General features: G+C 33.6%; 3 protein-coding genes across 4 annotated transcripts in view; 1 reads left to right on the forward strand and 2 right to left on the reverse strand.

Annotated features, from left to right (window-relative positions):
• Nucleotides 1-22560, reverse strand: part of LOC114329493 (venom carboxylesterase-6) — a 337686-nt gene that overhangs the window by 237703 nt on the left and 77423 nt on the right. The window lies entirely within an intron of this gene.
• LOC126880100 (juvenile hormone esterase-like) overlaps nt 1-22560 on the reverse strand; it is an 88462-nt gene that overhangs the window by 38064 nt on the left and 27838 nt on the right. Inside the window, exons 5-8 of one of the 2 annotated variants that reach the window (XM_050643793.1) lie at nt 18758-18943; nt 7346-7545; nt 1062-1239; nt 246-412 (exon numbers count right to left, since the gene is read on the reverse strand). In XM_050643793.1, coding sequence (XP_050499750.1) covers nt 246-412; nt 1062-1239; nt 7346-7545; nt 18758-18943 — 731 coding nt within the window. The remainder of the gene's footprint in view (nt 1-245; nt 413-1061; nt 1240-7345; nt 7546-18757; nt 18944-22560) is intronic. The other variant, XM_050643794.1, reaches the window with a different exon arrangement.
• The window catches only part of LOC114342824 (nuclear envelope integral membrane protein 1), a 112669-nt gene that overhangs the window by 5369 nt on the left and 84740 nt on the right, over nt 1-22560 (forward strand). The window lies entirely within an intron of this gene.

A 22560-nucleotide genomic window follows, 5' to 3' on the forward strand; every position in this document is an offset into this window, starting at 1 on the left:
TTTCTTTGGTTTGGTCTACATTTGATATGTTATTCATGTTCCCAAGTATTTGTAGTTATCCATACTCTCAATTGCAGTATCTTCAAGAGTCAATTGGATGTTTGCATGTGCTGTCAAACTTTCAATGTTTTGTCGTTCCACGTGTCCTACCCAGTTCCATTTCATTTGCGCAATTCTTCCATTACATCTTCCACCTTTGTCCTAACACCTTCTTAAATCCAAATATAATAGAGAAAATAACTTACCCTAACAGCTGCTCCAGGATTATCTTGGAGTAATCCTTCTGTGTATATATCTCTTATTGCTTCTCCCGCTTGTTTCTTAAGAACTGGGTCAGATAGATGCATGTTTCTATTAACTAAGGTCGTAACATCATGCTCGTATTGTCTGACAATTGACAAAAAGTTGTTTGCTAAAAACATGACCACAAAAACTCATTAAATCATAAACATTACCTACGCCTCTCTGATGATGACTTCAATTAGAGTCGAAAATCGTCGATTTAGAGTGCTGGTTTGCACTCTCTGTTCTAAGTGAAAAATATGACAGTTTTGCCTTCGCATTGCAACTGAATAAAAAAAAATGGTATACATTTTTATTTTATGATCAGTTTTGATTAAAAATAACACCACTATTAAAAATAATACTAAAAGAAGAAGTCAACAACAAGAATATACCAACAATAGCAGACTAATAGAAAGTCGGACACATATAATCTACAATTAAAGATACTACATATGCAACACACAATACACATGGTGTACAAACACCATCCTCATATTCTTTCAACTAAAAGCAGGCTACTGCCTACAAAATCGAGGCCAAGTAAGTCAACCGTCAATTTTGAAAAAACATAACATCCTAACCTCTTTGTTGGTTATACCTACATTTTCACAGAATTGTTTAAAATATATGTATTATTTTTGAAAACGAGTGAAAATTGAAATGCAAAGTTAAAAAGGTAATTTTCATTACAATTAATTGTGGCTTAATTCACCAGGTTGTTAATAGGGAATAGAGATTAAGACTAAATAAGAATAAATAATATAAATTCCACCTACCTGCCGCTCTTGCAATGGATTCTTCAGAGCATATTCCAATCATTAAAGGAATTTTGTTCATATGCCCCTTTGAAATAGCATCATACTGATATTCTGTAATAAATGCGTTCTGATGTTCAGGTTCGATTACGGGAGTAAACCAGAATCCCTGGACAATCTGCTCATTGCCAACAGCTTGCTGTGAATGAAATATTTATTTGATCAGAATATGTATACTACTACACATATAATGGTGGGGGAGTCCAATCGGGGATTTTTGCAGTTACTCGAGCGCGTCAGATTATTACATGAGGAGAAACCTTGTACCCTGAAAATGTACCTTACCATATATTGGCTCTTAATGCAGGGGAGTTAGGTTAAGAGGAGGGGGGGGGGGGGGGCGCCGAAAAAAAATCTATGCTTAGAAAAACTCGAAATCGTCAGATTAAGATAAGGTAAGTTAAGTGCATGCAAAACAGTGTATATTTCAAAAATCTGACGATTTGAGCGGGGCGTAAGGAAATGGCTGAGTTCCAAAATTTCACAAGAAAAAAGCGAATATTTCGCGAAATGAATGACAGATTGAAAAACTAAAAAATACGTAATACGAGGATATGTAATACGTGCTCAATGTTTTTTAAAAGTCTATCGAATGATACCAAACACGACTTCCCACGAAGAGGGGTGGGGGTATATTTAAAATTTTAAATACGAATCTCGTGATATTTCGCGAAATGAACATCAGATCGAAAGACTGAAAAATACACTTATTCAATATTTTTGAAAAATCTATCGAATGGCACCAAATACGACCCACCACGGTGGTGGGGTGGGGGTTACTTTAAAAATCTTAAATGGGAGCCCCCATTTTTATTGCAGATTTGGATTCCTTACGTAAAAATAAGTAACCTTTATTGGAGACATTTTTTCGACTTATGGATAGATGGCGCTATAATCTAAAAAAACAATTGTTGGAAATAAAAAATTAAATAAAAAAATGGAAAGTCCCCAGTAAAATGGAAAACTTTACTTAACTTTTTTTGGTTTTTGGGACCTACTCTTCACAAATCAATAGGTCCCCATAACGCTCGAGTGACTGCACATTTAGCATACTTTGCTCCCCTACCATAAAATTCTAGCAAAGATACTAAACATGCTTGAACTTAAGAGACTTAAATCATGCGCTGAAAGAATACAAAAATCGAGAGAATATAACAGAGAAATGCACGTAATGTTCATAGGTCTTAAGAGCGCTTTTGATACTATTAATCAGACGAACATGATGGAAGAGCTAGCGCATCTTGGAATCTCAGAAAAATTAAGAAATGCTAAAAGTGAAGCTAAAGGATACCACATCAAAGATCAGTTTCAACGGAACAACTTCTAAAGACATCAAGTAAACAAAGGTGTGAAACAAGAATTCTATCTCACTGACACTCTGTAACCTGATATTGGAAGCAATAGGTAATAGGGAGGACAAACTTTGCAAACAAAAACATTATTACAGATCAACTTCAAGTAATAGCATATGCAGTTCACTACTCATCATAGCGAAGACGAAGATAACACTTATAAAATAGTTGAAAAATTTAATAAGGAAGGAAAGAGATAGGGCTAGAGATAAACCAGCACAAAACAAAATACATGACAAAAGGGAAGAACGACACAACAACTCAGAAATATCTAATAATACAGAACCATAAATTTGAAACAAACCCCCTCTGTGGCTCAGTCGTAAGAGCGCCCAACCTTTTCATCGAAAGTTCCGAATGGTAGTGAGTTCGAATCTCGCCAGGGTCAGAAATTTTTTCATTTATTCTTCTTCTTAAAGTTCCGCTCCTATCGGAGATTGGAAATCATTCTGGCAATTATAATTTTGTTGGTTACGCGCCGGAATAGTTAAAGTGAGCTGCATCCAAACCATTCACGGAGATTGCGTAGCCACGAGATTTTACGTCTTCCTACGCTTCTTCTGCCTTTGATTTTGCCCTGCATTATATTTCTTAATAGTTCGTATTTTTCACCTCTCATGATGTGCCCCAAGTATTCCAACTTACTGATTTTTATGGAACTTAAAACTTCGCATTGTTTTCCTAGTTGTTCGAGCACTTGTGCGTTTGTTTTACGATCTGTCCATGATATTTTCAGAATACGTCTATAACACCACATTTGGAATGCTTCCAGGTTTTTAATGTTGGATTGTTTTAGTGTCCATGCCTCAACCCCATACAAAAGGATGGAGAAAATATAACAACGAAGCATTCTTATCCGGAACGTTATATTGATATTGCGATTACAGAAAAGTTTCCTCATTCTCTTAAAAAATGGATCGTGCAATTTCAATGCGGCATCTTATTTCTTTTGTCTGATCAGTGTCTTCTGTGATCCATGGTCCAAGGTATTTGTATGAAGATATTTGCTTAATTTCTGTATTATTCAGTACTAGTCTAACTCTGCTGTTTTGTGCTTTTGTAAATACCATGAACTTGGTTTTCTTCGAATTTATTTTTAGTCCATAATCGTTGCAATGTATATTTAGTTGTTGAGCAATTCCTCCAGTGTTCCCGCTAGAAGTACGGTATCGTCAGCATATCTTATATTATTAAGTGGCTCACCGTTTATTATTAGGCCCTCATTGACTTCGGCCAACGCTAATTCTGAGATGGCTTCACTATATAAATTAAATAACAATGGTGATAAAATACACCCTTGGCGCACCCCACGACGGATCTGGATATCCTCAGTCAGTTCATTTTCAACTTTCACTTTTGCTGTTTGATTCCAATAGAGGTTACATATAATTCTAATGTCTCTACTGTTTATGTTTTTATTTAACAAAATTTCTTTCTCAAAATCAATGAAACAGGCATATACTTCCTGATTCATATCTAGGCATCTCTGCGAAAGAACACTTACTGCAAACAGTGCGTCCCGTGTTCCCAGACCTTTCCTAAATCCCATTTGTGTATCACTTATGCCTTCGTCTAATTTCTTATGTATTCTATTGTGAATCACTTTTAAAAACAATTTCAAGACATGACTCATTAAGGCTATGGTGCGATGTTCATTGCACTCCTTTGCATTGGCTTTTTTGGGTAGCAGTATAAATTTAATGTCGATTGGAGCCATTCTTTAGGTATTATACCTGTTATATATCGATACATTTTTGGCAAAGTAACGTAAGTGACATTTTTGGCGAAAATCATGTTTTTCCATTAAACTAACACTATTATTGTTTAGAAGGTACTGCCAAAGTGTAGTAAGCCTAGAATTACTTTAAACATAATATATGTATAGGCTTACTACACTTTGGCAGTGCCTTCTGAACAATAATAGCATTAGTTTAATGGAAAAACATGATTTTCAAAAATGTCACTTACGTTACTTTGCCAAAAATGTATCGAATATTATATGGTGTTAAATAAATCCAAAAGAAGGTCAATAGATTCAGTATCCACAATTTTGAGTAATTCGATAGGAACTTCATCAGGCCCGGGAGATTTACCACTTTTAGCTTGTTTCATTGCATATTTGACTTCTTCTCGTATAATGTTAGGTCCAGTATCATCTTTAAATTCTTTTGGTGCTTCTGTTCTCTCTTTGTCTTCAAAAAGCTGTGCTATATATTGTGTCCATCTCTGCATTTTTTGGTTTATATCTGTCATAAGTGCACCACTTTCATCTCTTAGTTGCCTAGTTTGAAGTGTTTTTTTCATTCCTGTTAGTTCTCTAATTCTTTTATGCATGTTAAAAACGTCATATTTTTTCTCAAATTCTTCCAGTTCTTGGCACTGCTCATGTAACATTCTCTCTTTAGCTTCTTTTATTTTCTTTTTAATTAATCTATCGGTTACATTATATTTAATTGGATTTTTTGTTTTGAATGATTTTCTTTCATTCATTAATAATATTATCTCTTCAGTCATCCAGTCTTTATGTTTTCTTTTCTTTGGTTTTAAGTTTTCACTTGCTGTTTTAATTACTGCTTGTTTTATATTTTTCCATTTCTGATCAATGTTATAGCTACTTTTATTCAGTTCTTGGGCAATATGTAAATTTTTAATAAGAGTTTTTACAGTTTGTTCCTTTGTTTGTGGTTCCCTTAATCTCTTAACATCAATTCTACTTTGCGTGGGTTTTTTAATCAGCTTTAATTTGATTCGTAATGTGACTACTATGGGGTTATGGTCTGAACCGATATCTGCTCTGGGGTAAGTTTTGGCAGAAAGTATAGAATTACGAAATCTTTTTCTAATGAGGACAAAGTCAATTTGATTTCGGATTCTACTATTGGTTGTGTCTCCGGGAGATTTCCATGTATACAATCTTCTTTTTGGTAGCTTAAAGAGTGTGTTAGCTATTACAAATTCTTCCATCTGACTGACAGAATTGTATTAAACGGTCACCACGTTCATTTCTATTTCCTTCATTTCGTTCATTTTCATTTATTATAAATTAATAAATGAAAATAGTTTCTGTCCTTGTGGGATAGGTACTCACCGGAGGGACCGCAGACGTTCGGATACAATTAGCGTCTCTTTGAAAAGACAATGACGTCGACTTTGCAAAGTAACAAGACACTTACACAACACACACACACTACACATTACACCTGAGTTAGTGATAATTTATACAATTACGTGGCTAAAGGTTCTAGTTCTAAACCAAGGCCAGAATCAGAGAAAAAAAATTTGAAACTGTATCCAACTTTAGCTACTTGGAAGTAACAATAGGGAAAACTGAAAAAGAGAATAGAGAAAAAATTCTGAAAGGCAAAAAAACATATGGAATGAATATAAATCTGCCGAAAAGCAAAACTCTAAGTAAAGGAACAAATTAATATAAACCTATATAAGATCTTATAAGACCTGTTGTTACATATGGGATGGAAACAATGACGATTGACAAGAAAGGGGAAGATAGCCTTTTTAAATGCCTTTCGCTTAGGATGGATAGGATATATATGAACGACGCCCAGATATGTTGACATGGATAACTAACTTGACACCACTATGGCCCAGGTGTAGAGAAAGGCCTAGAAGAAGATGGCGGATGATGTAGAAGAATATATAAGAACAGTGTATGTTAAAGACTGGAAAGTTCAGTGCAAGGACAGGAAGAAATGGAAAATAGTGCAAGGACAGCAGCAAAGACACACAGCAACCTATAAATGATATAGAGGAGTAATCAACTATTAGCTATAATCACTAGGGATTGTAATGTTTAATGAATGAATTAATTAATATATTATGTATCCATCCATCCAATGGCTACAGCCCAAATCCAGCCTTGGCCTCCTTCAATAAGCTTCTCCAATCATTTCGATTTACAGCTGTTCTTTTCCATGAACGCGTTCCCAGGAAGTTCCTGGCATCCTCATCGACTTCGTCTTCCCATCTCTTTTTAGGTCTTCCAACAGGTCTTCTTCCCTGCATTCTTGCATTCAGCAATTTTCTGGGGATTCTATTCTCATGCATGCGGACCACGTGCCCTGCCCACCGTAATCTCTGCAGTTTAGTGTGTTGTGCTAGAGTTGGTTCGCTATATTGCTCGTATATTTCTCTATTATACCTAATTCGCCAGTTGTTATTTTCACTTATTGGGCCCAGTATCCTACGTAATACTTTTCTTTCAAACACATCTAATGCATTGGCAGATTTCTGTGTCACCACCCATGTTTCGCAGCCATAACTTACTATGGGCCTGATTATTGTTTTATATACCCGGAGTTTTGTTTTCCGGTGTACGTCTCGCGATTTGAATATGTGGCCCATCGCGAAATAGGCTTTATTTGCCAGCACAAGCCTTCTATTTATTTCCGGTTCTTCTTCATTGCTTGCAACCAGATCCATTCCTAGGTACGTGAATCTATTCACATGTTCTATATATCGTCAATAAAGTGTTGTTGCGCCGGTCTATTTGATCTGGTTTGTATGAGTAGTTTTGTTTTATTTGTGTTTATTGCTAGCCCTACTGCTTCTGCACTCTGTTTCAAATCAACGTAGGTTTCTTCCGCTACATTCATTGTTCTGCTCATTATGTTTATATCGTCCGCGTATGCTGCTAATTGCGTAGATTTGTTTGTAAGTATGTTATTTCCGCTTACCGTCAACCGTCTAATTACATATTCAAGAACAAGATTAAAAAGCGTTGGAGCCAGTCCGTCGCCTTGTTTCAGTCCTTGCGTTATCGTAAACGCATCAGTGATATGTCCTTGAATACATACTTGTAATATATTATGTATACTGTTACTTTATTCTAATAACAAAGTTACCATGATAATATTGATTTTCTTGTACACCTACCTTAAAGCTACTTGCCACTGTATTAATCTCTGCAGCTGATTTGCTCCTTAAGAGATTTAATAACTCTTGTGAAGAGCTGGTATTTTTAAAACTAGGGTCTAAGCCACTAGCAAGTTTATAGGCCATATTACGATGTTCCCTTTGGTACGCCCACGGGCACAAAATGGAACCACTTTGAGCAATGGCGGCTCTAAATAGCCCTAGAAATAACAAAACTTAAATTTCAGTTTTAATTTAACAAATATAATTATTCATAGTAGATATAAGAAAGAATCTTAAAATCATTATTAGGGGAGTGCATATATATTTTCACTTCGGAAAAAATCAAACAAGATAGAACTTTTTGTAATTTCATTAAGAAATGTTTAATAAACAACATATCAAAAAGTTCTACTCGAGAAGTGGGTGCTTCATTTTTTATTAAACAAATGAACTGCGAAAATAGATGTTTTTAAAATAACTCCGAAAATATAAATTGTAGAAAAAAACTGACTTGACCGTTGAAAAATTCAGAAAATTTTACAAAAAAAACCTTGTATAAAGATTTTTCTAAAATTAAATCTGTAGCTTCTATAATTTTTTATTTATAACGCTAAAGTCACCTTTCTCACAAACATTGACGCACTGTAAACTAGCGTACGGCGAAGTGCACGGTTGAGTTATTTTAATATAATTCTTTAACTAATGGATCAAATGAAATTTTATAAATTGATCATGAAAGAAGAATAATTTAGCTACCTTATGGTTGTAATAAAAAGAAATAAAATTTATGGGCATAAGTATGGTGTGGGCGAAAAGTGAGACTTACATGAATTTGGTTTAAAAATGATTTAAAAATGTGGAACTAATACAATGTTTCTTATTAAACTCTCAATTTTGCACAGCTTACCTTTCAGACATCTTACTAAACGATGTTTCTCTCAAAAAAAATCTCAAAAATTTAATTCAAATGATACGACGTCTCCAAAAATGTAATTTTTGAAAACTTCGTAGTTTTAGAGAATTACCACCATTTTAAGACGGTATTACTCAAGTTTGAACAGATTTATTACAGTTTTATAGGTGTTTTTTAAAGCTTAGGATGTAATCTTTAAAATGCACTAAATTATTTTACTTTAGAAATAAAATAAACTATTTCTTTTTGAGAAAATTAAGAAAGTTAACAAAAATGTAATACAAAACCGAAAATTACCGGTAAAAAAAATGTTTATTCAAAGTGATCAAAACTTCTTTCTATAAAACTAAATAAAACAATAAATGTTCAACAAAAAAAATTTTTTTAGCTCTTATACAGTATGTCTGCGTAACTTGAAACCTATTGATAACTTTTTTTATCAGTTTTACGAAAAAAAGTTATTCTCAATAAAATACTCTGCGTCGTATATAATCTAAGATGCAACTATCAAATGTCAAATTTTATTACGAGGTATGTCAAAAAATATGAATTTCACTCAAGAGTAAAGTACCTTTATATTTCACAATATCAAAAATTATTATTAAGAAAAGTTGTTTGAAATTAGAATATATGTTTCAGTGTTCAATTACATCCTTCTAATTAAAATATTGTGAATAATAAAGGCACTTAACGCTTAAGTAAAATTTATATTTTTTACATACCTGGTATAAAATTGCAAAAGTTTGATATCTGTTAGTTGTATCTTAGATTTTAGACCAGGTAGAGCATTTTATGAAGAATAACTCTTTTTCGTAAAATTGATAATAAACTAGTTTTTCTACAACCACTATTCAAAGTGCACTTTTCTGCACGGTTTTATGTTAGCAAACTTGATATTTTCTCACAGTATAAGATATTTGACACTAGTGTGCAGAAAAGTGACGTTTCTGTGCCGCAAAGTGACGTTTCTGTGCCGCAAAGTTCTTTTCTGCACAGTTGACTACCTCATTCTGAGTAACGTTATATTCTGTTTACATCCGTGGACTACCGCATTCTGAGTAACGTTATATTCTGTTTACATCCGTGGTTAAACTTTAGACAAATATATAACCTATAAGACAATTATTATATTTAACTATAGCATAGAAACTAAATTATGGATGTTACAACTGTTTTATTTTACAAGTATATTCTTATTAAACATTTTATAATTATCAAATAACCAATAAGGATTTAGCAACCTGTGCAAGAGACGTCGAATGAAGAAGGTTTTGTGTAAATCCGTGACTGCATAAATATAATGTCAATAATGTGTAATAATTGTTTAAATTTAAACAAATTAAGGCAGTGTATTAATTTTTTAACTGATTTCTGTGCAATTTATTTAGGTATAAGGAATTTAAATTGATTAGTAGGTATTAATTAAATACAGTTTAAAATTTATCACATAGGTACCTATTATAATTAATCGTCGTTTGGAAATTGTGATTTTTATTTTTAGGAAAAACTGTGCTTGTAGAAAAAGTATAGTGTGAAACACGTGCAGAAAGGTAATTTCTCACTCGTTTGAATTGCGGCACTCGCTTGCGCTCGTACCGCAACTTTTCAAACTCGTGAGAAATTAGTACCTTTCTGCACTTGTTGCACAATATACTATGTCCTAATTGCATTAAAAAGATGATGGGTATCCGTAATTTGAGAGAAAATGGAAAAAAAAATTTTCGATTAGAATGATGTAATTGTATATTAAAACATAATTTTTAATTTCAAACAACTCTTCTTAATAGCAGTTTTTGATATTCTGGAATATGAAGGGACTTCATATTCTGAAGGGACTACTCTTTAAGGAAATTTATATTTTTGACATAACTCGTATAAAATTGATAAAATTTGATATGTGACGGTTGAGTTTTAAATTTTTTACTATCCAGAGCATTTTATGAAGAATAACTTTTTTTTCGTAAAATTGATAATAAAAAAGTTTTGCACGTGGTTCCTAGCTACGCAGACATACTGTATAAGAGCTTCTGTATAAGAATTTTTAAATTGTAATGCCATATTCGGATTCAGCATAATCAAAAACAAAATAGAAACATATTTGATCAAAGTAAAATGATGAATTCAACGATATTTTTAAAATTATTTATACAAAACAATTGTTATTGTTTAAACAATTAATAAACAATTAGCGGCCAAATCTGCCAGTAGAACTTTTACTTTAACATGTATATAAATTAACAAAAAAAGTTTTAGAAAAATATAAGCTTGTTTGAATTTTTCCGAAACAATGCATGTTTTCGTTCTAATTGCACTCCCCTATATAATACAGACGGTTTTCGATTCTTTTTCTTTTCTACGTTCCTCTTCTGTGAGAGATTGAATATAACCAAGAATATTTTAATATTTATTGTTATTTATTGTAATGTTTTTATGATAAATTGGATTCAATGTCGAAACGTTTATCAGCCAATACAAAGGATTGCTGATCTGAAGGTTCCTGAAAGTAGTAAGAGAGGACGAATACCAAAGAAGACCTGGGGGAAACACTTAGACAGGAGCTATCGGTAAAGGGGGTTGATATTGGTATGACTCAAGAAAGGCAAAGATAAAGATTAAGCGGCAGTAACGACAGTTTATACCCCTATTTGATTCCTCGTCTTACTTGTTTCATCTAATATCCGACCTTCTTTTCATATATTTGCTCCCTGATTCCACTACAACTTCAGGATTATTCGCAGAACTTTATTACCAATATCTTTACTTGCAAGAATGTCCTTATCTGAATGATAGCGTATGCCATGTCGAAAGCCATTTCTAAGTCTATGCATATAACATCCATTACTGTGTAAGTAGGTACATTTAGAGCAAATGGAGCCTATTTAAGTTCTAATAAATTATGGTAAAAATAAAATAAAAATCTGTGGCTAACGGACCTGCATCCAAACCATTCTCTCTCTCTCTCTCTCTCTCTCTCTCTCTCTCTCTCTCTCTCTCTCTCTCTCTCTCTCTCTCTCTCTCTCTCTCTCTCTCTCTCTCTCTATCTCTCTCTCATGTAAAGTACCTACAGTGTAACAACGAATGAACAGTAAATAGAAAAAAGAATGGAATAACCACATAAGTAGAATGGGAGAGAGTCGCGTGGTCAAAATAGCAAGAGATAAATCACCAATCGGCAGAAGAAGTATCAGCCGACCTCGCAAAAGATGTAGTGACAACCTTGCATAGAGGTATCAATCCGCCAATTAAAAAGCATAATTGCTTATCTTATAAAGAGGAAGAACAACAAGAAGAAGAAATGTGTATCGTAAATAACAAGTTTCAGCTCCTGGTAGACGTATGTATGAATGATATTAAAAAATATCTTGAGCAAATGACTTATTATCTAAATTTTTCATTTTGCGTAGATATTTTAAACTCTGAGGGCCGGTTGTTCGAACGCTAATCAACAATGATCATTATCAAATATTTAATTACTGTCACCAAAACTGTCAATGTCAACTTTGTTTGGGTTGCTGAAAACATAATTAATTACAATTATGAGATTTATTATTAATTATGTTAATAATTATTGTTATATTAATTGATTATAGACTCCACAGACTTTTTAACAACCCAAACAAAGTTGACATTGACAGTAATTAAATATTTGATAATGATCATTGTTGATTAGCGTTCGAACAACCGGCCCTAAAACAACATTCTAATGGTATAAGAGGCAGAATTATCGATTCGTGAAATTCAACAACTCTCACTGTCAAGACTATCTAAATACATAGTAGGTATACTAAAAAGAAAAGGATTCTTTAAAATAATACACATTTTTATAGTAAAAGTCAAAGTTTTTCATCCTAATAAAAATATTTAAAAATATTTTTAAAAGATATTTAATTGAAAAACTTATTGGACCATTTTCCTGGTAACACCTCTATGGCTTCTAAAAATTGTAAGCCAGATGGATGCTGCAAGGAAGACAACAAAGAATTCTAAAATTTGCAATTCACAACCCCGCTTCACAGCTAAAAATGGACCTAATTACTCTATAGGAGTAATACTAATAGAAAATAAAAATGTATACCATTTTTATTCAGTTGCAATGCGAAGGCAAAATTGTTTTTATTATTTATTATTATTATTAACATTCAATAAGAATAGAGGATTAGAATCCTATTATACTCTCAAAGCTAAACAAATTTTGGTACTTAGCTGTTTTACACTTATGCTGACTTACATATAATTAAATTAAAAATACAATCAATTATTATCGAGTCTATTCTTAAAACTATTTGTACTAGGAGCCATAGCGACATAAGCCGGTAATGAATTCCAAGCATAAACAACCCTATTTGATAAAAAGTTTAACCTGATGTTGGTTCTGCAGAGTTCTCTTCTTATCTTTCTGGGATGGCCTCTTAACCGCTCATCTGTATTTATTGTAAAGAAATTTCTGAGTGAAGAAGTTTCGTAATGAAATGAATTGAATGTTGTAATTAAGTCGCCTCTAAGTCTGCGGGCGGATAATGGAACTAAATCCATGATCCTTAAACGATCTTCATATGAGGGACGCACCAATGAATACGGGATCCGTGTTACTCGTCGCTGTACATTTTCCAGCATATTTACATCACGCTGAAGAACCGGGCACCACACTGAATTAGCAAATTCTAATATAGGTCTCACATAAGTTTTATACAATTTTGCTAAGGTTCGACTGTCACAGGACGACAAAACTTTACTAATAAGGTATACCATGCGATTGGCTTTATTACACTGTTGCAACGTTTGAGGAGTCCAGGATAATTGTGAGTCTACTAACACGCCGAGATCAGAGTGACAATCGGTCTTTTTTAAAACGGTGCCGTTAATAAAATAATTTAACCGAGGGTTATTCTTGCCGAGATGAAGAACGACACATTTTTCTATATTAAGCGGTAGCAACCAGTCAGTACACTATCGAGAAATGCTGTCCAAGTCTTTTTGCAAACACTGAGAGTTAATTTTAGGATTGTTGTACAGCTTTGTGTCATCCGCATAAACCGAGAACTTTGATGAAATGATGTATTTTAGCTCCGATGTAAATATATTAAACAGTAGTGGCCCTAAAACAGATCCTTGGGGGACTCCACTTATCACGTCATATAGGGGCTACCTACTTGAAGACTGTATTCTTACTGAAAATTTTCTTTCACTTAAGAAGGCTGAAATCCAGTTTAACAGTTGCCCGCGAATTCCAATCCTGTTTAATTTTTTCAAAAGCCTTTCCCTTGGAACTTTATCGAAAGCCTTGCTAAAATCTAAGTAGATAATATCAATATCCTGTCCCATATCTACTTCGGCAGTCCAGTCATTTAGGCAACACAACAAGTTGGTAACAATCGATCTTCCACTGGTAAAGCCATGTTGTTCGTTCGGGATTATTTGATGCTGGTTCAAAAATATGTGTAAATTATCCACAATAATTGATTCCATAACTTTGGATATTACTGGAGTGAGACTAACAGGCCTATAATTTTTGGGGTCGAGTTTATTTCCTTTCTTAAAGATTGGTTTCACCCGTGCTTCTTTCCAAATAAGTTGCAGAGTAGCAGAGTGGAATGATTGTTCCATAAGCAAATGGAGTGGATATTTAAGAGCATTTGCACATGATTTCAAGAAAGTAGGAGAAAGATTATCTGGTCCTGGAGATTTGTTGTTGTCAAGTTCTTTAAGTTTTTTAAAAATATCATCAGGAGAAAATTCTACTGAGGTAATAGAACTATGATTTACGGGTTCATAATGTAAGTCTGGGAGCGGGCCATCAGGTTCTAAAGTAAAAGATCCGTAAAAGCTCCTAGCAAAAGTTGTAGCAACTTTCAAATCATCATTTGTAATATCACCTGAGTCTGTTTTTAATTGAGGAACAGAAACTTTTGTGTTTATGGAAGTTCTAATATACTTATAAAACTTCTTTGGATTATTGCTGTCTATAATATTTTTTTCATAGTTTCTCCTAGCATTGCAAATTTTTGTTTTCAATAGATTGGCAACATTCCTATGCGTAACAAAATCATTCTCCAAACGTGATCTTTGATACTTTTGCCAAAGAGCTTTCTTTCTCTTAATCAATCTTTGAATATCCCAATTAATCCAGGGTTTAGAAGGAAATGTAGTTATAAGTCTTGAGCTTGTATTCTTTTTTATGATGTTGCTACATTGTTCATGAAAAATATTCCAGTTTTCCTGTACATTTGGTAACGACAGGACGGAAGCCCAGTCAACCAGTGACACATACATGATTAATACCTCTATAATCAATAAAATATCTTGATTAGTATAGTTTTTTGGATCAGTAACAAGAATTAACTGCATTTGGAACTGAAGAATTGCATGATCGGATTTAGCAAAAGGGGGATAGTATTCTAGATTGTTTATTAAATCATTATCAGAAGTACTAATTAAATCCAAGATGGAGGGTTGCTGCCCAGAACGGAAACGAGTTGGTTCAGTAACGATTTGTTGGAGATGTGAATCTTGTACAAAATCAAGAAGAAGTCTAGATGAAGCATTTTGAGGTATAGGATGTGGCCATTTTAAATCTCTATGATTGAAGTCACCGGCAATAATTAGGTTTTTGTAAGTTGAAGCTAGAACGGATAAAAAATTAATAAGTTGAACATAATTATTATAAGCAGTATCAGGCGGTCTGTAAACACAGCAAATCGTAAAAGATAAGTGTTTATTATGAAAGAGAAGACATATTGCCTCGAAGCCAGGAATATTGGAAGGTAAAACAGTTACTGTAAATTGAGAAAAAACAGAATCTAACACATAAATGCATACTCCACCTCCAGTCGAAAGTCGGTCGTTGCGGAATATAGTATAACCCTTTTAACCTTTAACTACACGCGCTGGCGTACTTTGTACGCCAGATATAAGAATTCTACTGGAAATATATTTAAAAATTTAATTTTTGACCTTGCTTATTTTTCTAACCTATCACTGGAATGTGCTTTACAATTTGGTTTTAGTTTCGTTATAATCGGCGTTCTGGAAAGATCGTAATTTACATTTTATTATTTGTTGTTTCCGGTGGTGGACAATATACCCCAGGATTATATTACTATAAGTCGTAATATAAGTACATATTTTAATTGTTTTTTAGTCATTATGGCAAAAAATATATTTTTCTTTGTAAACAATACTTTTTCTCCTGTAAAAAATCACATTTAAAAAAAATTTTATTAGTAATTTTATTTATCATGGAATCCAGTTATTCCATGATTCCAGTTATAAATCCCAATTGGCTTACTGAAAAGGAACTCCAAGTATTCACTGATGCCGAATAAGGTTTATAACAAACAACTAAGTGTATTTTTTCAAAAAAAAATTAAACAAATCCGCTGTTTTTAAGTGTATTTTCTTGTGGCGTACAAAGTACTCCACGCGTGTAGTTCTGTTATAACTTGATGCGCGGGTAGTTAAAGTAAAGGTTAAAGTCACTTAGTTCAGAGAGCGCAAACCAGCACTCTAAATTGACGAATTTCGCCTCTTATTAGAGGCATCATCAGAGAGGCATAATGTTTCCTTATCTCTGTTCCAAGCAAGTGAAAATCCTCCGCTAGCTAGTCCTCGCATTGCAACTGACGTAATGGTAGTAGGTGCCGAGCGACATCTGTTGAATAAAAGTCAAACTTTTTCATCCTAATAAAAAAATTTAAAAATATTTTTATATAGTTTTTCATCCTAATAAAAATATTTAAAAATATTTTAAAAAGATATTTAATTGAAAAACTTATTGGACCATTTTTATTTTCTATATAGTATTACTCCTGTCGAGTAACTAGGTCCATTTTCCGTTGGAATTTACCAAACTGTGCAGACGGGTTTGTGAATTGCAAATTTTAGAATTCCCTCTTGTCTTCATTGCAGCATCCATCTGGCTTGCAATTTTTAGAAGCCATGGAGGTGTTACCAGAAAAATGGTTCAATAAGTTTTTCAATTAAATATCTGTTAAAAAGATTTTTAAATATTTTTATTAGGATGAAAAACTTTGACTTTTATTTAGCAGATGTCGCTAGGCACCTACTACCATCACGTTAGTTGCAATGCGAGGACTAGCTCGCGGAGGATTTTCACTTGGGACAGAGATAAGCAAACATATTATGTACACGAGCAGGACACCCTCAAAAAAGCGCTTAGTTTTCGAGATACTGACCACGGAGGGCCGAATGGCTAAGTTTATTCATACTTTATATTTTCGAGGGTGCTGAAAACGAAAATGAGGTTCATTTTGAATTTTATGTGGGGGAACATTGTCAAAATCGCAATTTCAACCTAAAAATAAAAAAAATTAAATCACGTTTTTTTGCGTTTACCTCGCTACAACTCTGTTCCGTTTTAATATTTTTTTCTGAAATTTTTACAGTATATAGCTCTAATATTTCTGAAGACAACGGTACTTGTTTCAAGCTTTCATTCTTATCCTGATAAAGGTTATTAATTTTTCAAAGGAAATGGTGCGGATTTGTGCATTGCAAAGTTTAATTGGAAAAGTTTTGTGACGAAGTTTAAAATTTAGCTTTTTAATTACGTTTATGTTAAAATAAAGAGCACAAAGAAGTTTTTTGGAAAGTTTTAGATCAAAATGTTTTATAGAAAACAAATGGTGCAACGTTTAACATCTACGTTATAAATCCCCAAAATAACGCTAATTTTTCGAGATACTGATCATTGGTGGTGAATGGTTAATTTTGGTCTTACTTTATGTTTTTGATGGTGCTGAAAACGAAAATCAAGTTTATTTTGAATTTTAGATGGGAGAAAATTGTCAAAATCGCTATTTTGCCCTAAAAATAATAAAAAGTTAAACCACGTTTTTCTTAAAATTAAAAGTTGCACCATATTTTTTCTATAACACGTCTAGACCTAAAACTCCCCATAAAACTTCTTTAAACTCTATGGTTTAACATAAACGTAATCAAATAGATAAATTTTAAATTTTGTCACTTAAGTTTTGCGATTTAACTCTGCAATTCACGAATCTGCACCTTTAATTTTTAAAAATTCATAACTTTTACAAAAAAAAGACTGAAAGACTACAGTTACTTTCATAGTATTCACAAAGGTAAGAAATATATGCCGTAGAAATTTTAGAAAAAAATATTAAAATGGAACAGAGTTGTAGCGAGTTAAACGTAAAAATTCGTGACTTCACTTTTTTTTTCATTTTTAGGTTAAAATTGCGATTTGGACAATGTTCATTGTCAGCACCATCGAAAACATAAAATTAGACCAAAATTAGCCATTCACCTCCCATGGTCAGTATGTCGAAAAATAAGCACTATTTTGGGGACGTATAACGTCTATATTAAAAGTGGCGCAATTTTTGTTCTATTAAACATTTGTAACTAAAACTTTCCAGAAAACTTCTTTGTACTCTATGTTTTAACATAAACGTAATTAATAAGATAAAATTTAAATTTTGCCTCTTAACTTTTGCGATTAAACTTTGCAATTCAAGAATCTGTACCTTGTACTTTAAAAAATTCATAACTTTTACTATAATAAGACTAAAATCTTAAGGCAGATATCGTTGTCTTCAAAAAAGTGAGCAACATATAGTGTACAAACCTTAGATAAAAATATTAAAATCGACCAGAGTTGTAGCGAGTTAAACGCAAAAAAACGTGATTTCACTTTTTTTTATTTCTATGGTAAAATTGCGATTTTGGCAATATTCCTCCACCTAAAATTTAAAATAAATTTCATTTTCGTTTTCAGCACCATCCAAAATATAATCTAAGACCAAAATTAGCCATTCACCACACATGGTCAGTATCTCGAAAAATAACCGTTATATCGCGGATTTCTAATGTCGATAATAAAAGTTGCACTATTTTTTTTTTCTATAAAACATTTTGATCAAAAATTTTCCAGAAAACTTCTTTGTACTCTCTACTTTAACATAAACGTGATTAAAAGGCTAAATTTTAAATTTCGTCACTCAACTTTTGCGATTAAACTTTGCAATGCACAAATCCGTACCTTTCCCTTTGAAAAATTCATAACCTTTATAAGAATCAGAATTAAAGCTTAAAGCAAGTACCGTTGTCTCCAGAAATGTTAGAGCTAAATTTCAGAAAAAAATATTAAAATTGAACAGAGTTGTAGCGAGGTAAACGCAAAAGCGTGATTTATTTTTTTTATTTTTAGGTTAAAATTGTGATTTTGACAATGTTCCCCCACATAAAATTCAAAATAAACCTCATTTTCGTTTTCAGCACCCTCGAAAATATAAAATATGAATAAAATTAGCCCTTCGGCCCTCCGTGGTCAGTACCTGGTCATTTTAGGAGTATCTCCTGCTCGCCTAATGCCTCTCTGATGATGCCTCTAATAAGAGGCGAAGATCGTCGATTTAAGTGCTGGTTTGCGCTCTCTGAACTAAGTGAAAATTAAGAAGGTTTTGCCTTCGCATTGCAACTGAATAAAAATGGTATCTACACATTTTAATTTTTATAATAATTTATTATATTCTTACCTTCAGACTGCTTACTCATCAAATGAAAGGTTACTGATGCAGCTCCGGCACTTTGTCCAAAAATGGTTACTTTACTTGGGTCTCCGCCGAAATATAGGATATTATCTTTTACCCATTTAAGCGCCAACAGTTGGTCTTTGAGTCCATAATTGCCAGCTATGGTTGTATCTCCAGTTGTAAGAAAGCCTATTAAATATTAGAAATGAAATTAAACTTGTACTTTATAAGGGGGAAAGGCAGTTTTTGTTTTTATTTGATTCAGAGTTGGAAGACCATCTCCAGATAGCTATTTCTGCCTCTCAGGCGTCATCGGCGGAGCTATGCAGTCACAACTCTGAATCAAACATCAACAAGTGATTCAGTGAATTTGTACTCTACGAGCTCCCTAGTGGGAAAGTTTTGGGGTAGTTCTGATTTCTTTCATTATATATGGATTTTGGGCTACTGAATCCGAATATGAGGTTTGCTGACAAAATTTCTTGCCGGAACATTGAAAAAATCGCGAGAAAATCGAAAAATTTCAGCTTTTTTCCACTTTTTTGCTCAAATCTCGAAAAGTATTAACTTTTAGTAAATTGTCTGTTAATAGAAATTAAAGTACTTAAAATTATCTACAAATATCACTATTTACTTTTTTTTCACATGAACTGTTCGGTCTAAAGTGCAAGTTGAAAATTACCAATTTTTAACGGTCTCGGCAAAACCCACTTTTTACATCCCAAAACTTTAGTTTTTATGTCATTTGATAAATTTCTCCTAGTTTTCTGTACAAATAATAAATGTTAGTTCATAATATGAATATGGTATGCTTCTTCTCACAGCTTCCATGAATCCATTCCATCCTAAAATACCGAGAATGTCTCTGCTTTTCCCTTAGAGCCACAGAAGATCAGGCACAGATGTAGTCACAGTTTCAGTTGGTGTGAATATTCTCTTCGGATCTTGATTTCTAATAAACCTTGAGGTTTTGTCCTTTCAAAATCTATTAGTTGAACAGCTCTCTGACTTCCATAAACCTCAGGTGCGGGTTTAGTTTTTAGCCGAGGAATGGATTGGTTAGGAGCTATTGCATATTTTGGTGCAATACAAGAAATGTCACCCATGACGTAAAAAGTGTGGTATCCGTCGATTGTATGTACGTTAACCCTTTCTGTCGCAACGCTGCATATATATGTTTTTTAAAAAGTGGGTCTGTATTCCCAGCCGCCGTATATATACGTTCAAGGTGTTATGGTCTCAATTTACCAAAGTCGAAAATATGCGTTGCTTATAAAATTTTAGACTCATTGGTGTTCCAATGCCGTAGAAATATGTCCGAAAATGTTAGATTATTGTTCCCAAAGCATCAAAATGTTGGCACCTAAGACAGGTCATGCGGACCCATTGCCGTATATATTTGTTCACATATTTTACGTATATGCTATATTGTAGCACTGGTGGCGACGCTTATAGGTGGCTGCTAGAAGGTGAAGCGTTTGTAGCCACAGAAAAGACCAGAAAAAAAAAATGAAGCGAATCGAGATACACGTGTGCAAGAGGCGGAGTCGGCCTTTGCGTAGTGTTATGTTTTGAGGAGTACCACACAAAAGAAAACTTTTAATGTTAATTTACATTACATTATAAGTTAGTTACATTTTTTCAAGTTGGTGGCTCTCTGATGAGTACTTTTAAAAAGAAAACGTTTAAATTGGTTAAAAAAAACTCAATAAAAAACATGTTTTGGTCATTTATTTGTTTATTTATATGCGACGTATATATGTATAAGGCAATGGGACTCTAAGCATGAAAAGACCTTTGGGATTGATGGACCAACATGCAAATTAAGGCATGGCATAGAAAGGGTTAAAATCAGCGTTTTCGTACACCTGTTGTGTAAAGCACGGCTGGTCAATTTTCTGCGGATCGCCTGCGATAGCTGACACTTCCAGATAAGCAACCCGCTTGCTCAAAATCTTGTAGCGGCAGTAAGGCCCAGATAGTTGGTCTCACCATTCCTTGCAAAGTTGGCCGTTTTCTCTACAAAAAGTACGGCTCAAGAAAATAGGTTGATGTAGTTTCCTCTTTGGGGTTTTGTTCATCCTATACAGAAGCTTTTCGCGTGATGGAAGTGTCAGCATTCGCAGGCGATCCGCAGAAAATTGACCTGCCGTGCTTTACACAGCAGGTGTACGATAACACTGATTTTAACGTACATACAATCGACGAATACCACACTTTTCACGTCATATGTGGCATTTCTTGTATTTCACCAAAACATGCAGTAGCTCCTAAGCAATCCATTCCTAGAATAAAAAAGAAACCCGCGCCTGAGGTTTATGGAAGTCAGGGAGCTGTTCAACTAATTCATTTTAAAAAACCCCAAGGTTTATCAGAAATCAAGATAACAGATCCGAAGGAAATGTCACACCAACTAAAACTGTGACTCCATCTATGCCCGATCTTCTGTGGCTCTAAGGCAAGCCGCACACCAAAGAAACATGAAACGAAAAACATGAAACATGAAACGAAAAACATGTTTCTTGAAAAGAAAACACTGCTAAACAAATCTCAAAGTCCGCCTACCAATGAAACGAGTGTGATTCATGCTCATGACACATTTTTATTTTCGGAGAGTTTCATAAATGGCCGGACATATATTTGTTTAGCAGTGGTTTATTTCCATGAAACGTAATTTACGTTTCATGTTTCTTTGATGTGCGGCCTTAAGGGAAAAGCAGAGACATTCCCGGCCTCTTAGGACGGAATGGACTCATGGAAGCTGTCACAAGAGACATACCATACCTATGAACTAACATTTATTATTTGTACAGAAAACTAGGAGAAATTTATCAAATGACAGCATTCTAATAAAAAATAAAGTTTTAGAATGTAAAAAGTGGGTTTTGCCGAGACCGTTAAAAATTGGCAATTTTCAACTTGTACTTTAGACCGAACGATTCGTCTAAAAAAAAGTAAATAGTGATATTTGTAGATAATTTGAAGTACTTTAATTTCTGTTAACAGACCATTTACTAAAAGTTAATAGTTTTCGAGATTTGAGCAAAAAAACCGAAAAAAAGCTGAAATTTTTCGCTTTTTTCGCGATTTTTGCAATGTTCCGTCAAGAAATTTTGTCCGCAAACCTCATATTCGCATTCAGCAGCCCAAAATCCATATATAATGAAAGAAATCAGAACTACCCCAAAATTTTCCTAGTCAAAACACAATTTTATTGAATCAAAGCCTGCCTCCTGTCTTTTAAGGGAAATTACCGCGATGCAATAATTCCACCTTTGTGACGCAAAACAGCGACATCTTTCGTAGAAACGAGGAAGACGAAAAGACTCAGATACAAAGTTTACTGCAATAAAACAATTAAAAATAATTGAAATATAATAATAAACAATATTTTAAATCTAAGACTCTTCGTCAAAAGAAACTGCTTTCTGGTTGCATTCTGAATCTCCGGCTTTTACAATTTATAAGCACGGATACGACGAATATAGAAGAAAGCAGAAAGGACAACGGTCACGTATCTACTCGCTTTTCTCTAGGAAAAGGAGATTGTGGTCCAACTCTGAATCAAATAAAAACAAAAACTGCCTTTCCCCATTGTTCATCTTTACTCAGATTTTTGAGTACTCGAAACTGTCTTTCGGCTCTTTTCCTAGACGACAAGAGAGTAGATACGGTTTCGGGTTGTAACTAAATTGAAAATGTTTATTCATTTTTAATTAAGTGTTCAATTTATATCTATAATCCAATTAGACAAGGCGAAAACGGCGGGTTCGTTGGGAAAAATATTCCCATGAAATTTTTTTGCA

The sequence above is a fragment of the Diabrotica virgifera genome, chromosome 2 (genome assembly GCF_917563875.1).
Source record: "Diabrotica virgifera virgifera chromosome 2, PGI_DIABVI_V3a".
Classification (NCBI taxonomy): domain Eukaryota; kingdom Metazoa; phylum Arthropoda; class Insecta; order Coleoptera; family Chrysomelidae; genus Diabrotica; species Diabrotica virgifera.